Raw genomic sequence first — 5,057 nt, forward strand, 5'->3', positions numbered from 1 at the left:
AATATGAGAAGAATAATCAACTGTGATTGGTCAATTTTCTATGACTTAAGACCCTACGACCGCTATGACTTCTATTGTAGACCCCGCATAAGAGTAACAAATTGACCAATTACAGTTGAATGTAAGAAGAATTATTGACTGTGATTGGTCAATTTCTTACTCTTACTTCTTAAACCAAGCTTACTTCGCATATTGTAGACGACGCATTACTGATATTGCCATTGTAGACCACGCATAATGCGTGGTCTACAAATAGTCCAGCACTCACAACATATTGAAAATATAAAAAACCCGACTAAAAGTTTAAATGTTCATAACTTTTGATAGGAGCATTTTCCAAAGAAATGTTTCAGACAAAGTTTACTTGTTTTTCTCCGTAGAATCCAAATATATAACATTTTACAGGGGGTCCCATTTGAAACTTTAAAGTTACCCTCCGCTCCTCTTCAAGGGGGGACGGAGGTGGATTTTTGTTTACGTAATTAGAAATGCCCCTCGAATATATGAAACTTTCTCATGAACAACTTTTTGATAGAACAAATATTTTTAGAGTTATTAGCTTGTAACACTTTATTACATGGGCCACCCTGTACGATATATTAGTATAATATGTGACAACTGTCAGAATATAAATGTAATTATAATAATTAATAAAAGGCCAATAATTGTGAACGAGCAAAAATTCTAATTTGTTCAAAATAAATTCACTTTAACATTAAATGTAAAACCGAATGTTTCAGGTATCACAGAACCCTTCATCGGCGGTGTGAAGCAAGTTGATCTAATTATAATACTCTCCCCCTTATTTTTTAAAAACGATAGTCTAACGTACATGTATAAATATAATTCGTAATTAATTAAATAAAAATAACTACCTTTCGACCCAATGATTGAAAAATAAGGATGTCACTTTCAACTTGTGTTCATCAAAATATTTTAATATGGAGAGAAAGAGAATTTTATAGATAAATAAAATATTAGAGAGCTGATAAAGACAGTTTGTGTTGCTCATTATTTCATCAAATTAACCAAGAAATATAATTTAATTTTTCTCAATGTGGCCCACCTTTTGAAAAAATCTAAAAAAAAAAATATTTTCTAGACAGTTGAACAGAAATTGACATGAAATTTTTTTTAAGGTGGTCAATCAACGGAATCGAGGTGAAAAAAATGTTTAAAAAATCCCCATTAGTGTTTTGGAGTAATCAATTTTTCAGAATTTTTTCAGAATTTTATTTGAATTTTTACTAAATTAAATTCGTAAATTTATAAAGAATCGTTTTTTCGCTCTAACTTGATCAGGTATCCATATAGAAACTTAAAATTTGATATGTAAACTTTTATATGAGTCTTTTTATATGAGTAACCTTAGAAAAAAAGGTCAACTCTAAAAGCCATAGGGACATTTTTACCGTACTTATTCTACTAGATCCTTTATCTTTAGATGCTCAATAGTCAACAAAATAATTCATGGAGCATCTGAAGATAAATTTAAGGAAGCTTTACGAATATAAGGTCTGACTATGGGTATTAATGTTATGTTCAAACATTTATTTATCAAATATTTCGTTTTAATTGTGATTAATAGTACATGTATGTACAATGCTTCAAAAGTATCAATTACATAATATTTAAATACTTTTTGCAACATTCTAATAAGCAATAATGCTTTTCATTATGTAAAAAAAAAGTTTTGCTTTTACGAAGCTTAACACAAAGCCTTGCCATAAAATGCCATATTGTCCATAAAAAAAATTACGGAAATAAATATCTAAATGAAAATTTGATAAATTGAAAGTGATTTAAATGTCAAATAAAAACTTTAAACAAAATTTACATTATCATAAACTTTATATGTAACCATGATGTAAGAGGATAAGGTGTAGTTGCGAGAATGCGCAGTAGGAGAGTGAATTGTGGCCAAAATTTGATTGGCTATTTCAATATGTCAGCGTTATTATATGCAGGAAAGTGCATAGAGGCCAAAATTTGATTAATTGTTTTCAGTATTGCTATCGTCATTATGCGCAATGGTACACCTTGTTCTTTCTTCTTATATCATGTATGTACAACTATGTACATAAATTACGTTTATGTCTTTACATCTATATAGTAATATTTTCAGTCTTGTAATTCTTCATCTGATAATTCTTTTTGTGTTAGGTACATTTTTTTTTCCAGTCTCTCTAGTACCTGAAGTTGCCTCTGCAATATGATATTTCGCTCTTTTTGTAATTCATTCATTACGTTCAAGCGTTCATTACATTTTTGAAGCTCTACCAACATTTTTGTGCATATTTCTTGTTTGGCATCACTTTCTTCTTGTTGCATATTACAAATAGATTCCCTGATTGATTGCAGAATAAACGACAATTTGCCATCTCGTATTTTTGCTTTCGTATTTATTAAAGATGAACAGTTGCTATTCGCCATTGATTGTGATTTGCTGCTAATCGCTGATAGCATCGAAAGTGGTGAGTGTACTTTGATAGATGATTGCTCTTCATTTTCATTCCTATAACAAAAACACATTAATTAATACTTATCCGAAAAAACACAGATTGAAAAATATATTTTAAACATATCTTAAGGAGGTAATTATTACTTACTCAGACGAAGTTTGACCAACTTTTTGCAAAATCACTTTCTGAGAAACAATTTCGTTGCGGCCAGTCACATAAGGTGGCACTCCACTGAGATTTTTTCCAAATATGCTTATCATTTCACTATAAAAACAAATTCCATTAATTATTAAATACACAAGGATACTGTGGAAATAACAAAAAAGGAAAATGAAAACTAAGTAAGTAAATTGATTAAACTGTTGTAAGTATTCATTTCAAAAATATTATATTTACAATAAAGCCTGCGGCACACGGTGCATATTTTTTTGCTGAATTACTTGCGTTTTAATAAATTACTAGGAATTGTGCATTCTGTGTGGTGCAATTCTAGCAATTCACTAAAACACGAGCAATCCAGCAGGAAAAAATACATGTGCTACAGGCTTTAGATACAGAAAACAGAAAGTAAACTAAAAATTTACTTTTCATATGAAAGAGGTTTTATGCCTCTTCCAGAACTGTTTTTTCTCATAGTCCGTAGAATATACTTGTCCCATTTTTTCTTCAACAGTTTAAATTTATTTTTCATATGATTTTTGGTAGCATTCACGTAACCTTTTTTTTGAAATGACTCTGCTAATGCTTGAAACATAGCCTCTTTACTTTGATATTTTTTTTTCTGCAACTTTTTCTCATGCTGTTCATACTCTGTGAAAAACAACATTATGGTTTTATGGTTCCAAATAAAATGGCCATCCTTGTTAATAACAGAAGTATTCTTTTTTTCATCATCTGATGAATCTGTAATCGAAGAATCCAATGAAGGCACAATTGTAGGCGTATGTTGCATAGAATTTGTTATGGGGCCTGTAATGGAAGGACTTTCATAGGTTATAGCCTGAGGCTGAATTCTGAAAGAACCCGATTTATTTGGTAAAGAATCCAAAGGTACACTTGTGGTTAAATATTGTGTCGAGCCTCTCGTAGAAGTTATGACAGAAGCATATGCAAGAGTTTGGGGTTTAATTAGAAGCGACATCGTTTTAGGTATTATTTGTACAGTTGAAACCTTTGGAATTATAGATCTTGTTATTGAGGAACTAGCGCTTGTAGGATGTGCCATTATAATTTTTTTATCAGATTTAATTATCAATGGTTTCTCTTGCTGCAGATTATGTACTATAACAAAAAGATGAACAATATTGACATAGTACAACATTCATACAATTAGTCAATATATTAGTTAATAAAAATATAACTGAAGTATTACGAGTATATATTTAAGCAATCAACATAGTGTATACTAAACGTTGTGCAAATAATTCTTACCTGAGTATTTAAGAGAAATCTCTATGACGCCTTTTATATATATACACCATTAAATCGGTTAGTACACCTATCAAATTGATGCGGATTAAATATTTGATACGTCCTTATTTACACCGATCTGTCTCAGAACGGATCAGGTTAGGTAACATGATGTCTCTCTTCACTGCTTTTCAATATATAAAACCTCTAATTCTAGCTTTAACCTGAATTTAAAAGCAGTGGCGAATTTCAATATATACGATCCAAAACGAACCAAGCGTTTACAGCACGCTGAGATTCTTTGATACCATTTGTTACGCGTATCAGCTTGGTCTGGGTTGTGTTCCAATGGTGTTCTAACGCGGGGTCTACAATAGAAGTCGTAGCGGTCGTATGGTCTTAGGTCGTAGAAAATTGACCAATCACAGTCGAATATGAGAAGAATAATCAACTGTGATTGGTCAATTTTCTACGACCTAAGATCCTACGACCGCTACGACTTCTATTGTAGACCCCGCATAAGGTTTGTTCGCGTCGCAAGCTCCAACATGCTCAACATGCTCCTACCATAGCTTCTACTCAGTCTATCAAGCGCGTTGGAGTGAGTAGGAACTATAGTAGGAGCATATTGGAACATGTTGGGGCATGTGACGCGACAAAGCTCCAATAACTATGTCGAAAATATTATTTTTATAGCGTTTTTCATTGGCAGAAGTAGCGTCGCGCGCCGAACGCCGAGGGACACCATTCCTACCGGTGCGTGTACATCCAAGTAAGCTTCTTCTTTTTGATTGGCTCCCGCAGCCAAACCGGCCGCGATTTGGCCATAAACAAATCGTATGTGTGATGTGGCTCGCAAGCACCTTGGCCGGAAACAGTCAATAGCTATTAGCGTTTTCGATTCGGTCGGGTTTGCACCAAGCTGGGTTGGATTAATGGCGTTTTGTGCTCTCCTATTGGCAGAGCGCGTAACGTTAACCAATAGGAAAGATTAATCCAACCAGGTTGGTGCAAATCCGATCGGGCCGAAAACGCTATAGGTTTGTGCGCGTCGCAAGCTCCAACAAGCTCCAACAAGCTCCAACATGCTCCAACCATATCTCCTATTCCAGTGCTCGGCACTAGATGCACATTTCGGGCTGATTCCGGCGAGCGACCCCCACTACCACTCGAGTCTCAGCGGCC

General features: G+C 33.7%; 1 protein-coding gene across 1 annotated transcript; it reads right to left on the reverse strand.

The window, feature by feature from the left end:
- Window positions 1-1,891: 1,891 nt before the first annotated feature.
- LOC108731172 (uncharacterized) lies at window positions 1,892-4,220 on the reverse strand. The gene is made up of 4 exons (XM_018461339.1): window positions 3,894-4,220; window positions 3,047-3,743; window positions 2,610-2,726; window positions 1,892-2,515 (listed from the first exon to the last, which is right to left on the reverse strand). Exons 2-4 carry the CDS (start codon window positions 3,685-3,687, stop codon window positions 2,122-2,124), a joined length of 1,152 nt encoding a protein of 383 aa, XP_018316841.1. The 5' UTR covers window positions 3,688-3,743; window positions 3,894-4,220; the 3' UTR covers window positions 1,892-2,121.
- Window positions 4,221-5,057: the final 837 nt, after the last annotated feature.

The sequence above is a fragment of the Mycetomoellerius zeteki genome, unplaced genomic scaffold (genome assembly GCF_001594055.1).
Source record: "Mycetomoellerius zeteki isolate Tzet28-1 unplaced genomic scaffold, Tzet1.0 scaffold121, whole genome shotgun sequence".
NCBI classification, from domain to species: Eukaryota; Metazoa; Arthropoda; class Insecta; order Hymenoptera; family Formicidae; genus Mycetomoellerius; species Mycetomoellerius zeteki.

What these genes read in the sequence shown, in the direction of transcription:
- LOC108731172 (XM_018461339.1), bottom strand. Translation starts at nt 3,687, where the DNA reads ATGGCACATCCTACAAGCGCTAGTTCCTCAATAACAAGATCTATAATT. An exon ending in AAACCTCTTTCATATGAAAA is followed by an intron (nt 2,727 to 3,046) that starts GTAAATTTTTAG and finishes TTGTTTTTATAG; the next exon opens with TGAAATGATAAGCATATTTG. An exon ending in GTTGGTCAAACTTCGTCTGA is followed by an intron (nt 2,516 to 2,609) that starts GTAAGTAATAAT and finishes TTTTTGTTATAG; the next exon opens with GAATGAAAATGAAGAGCAAT.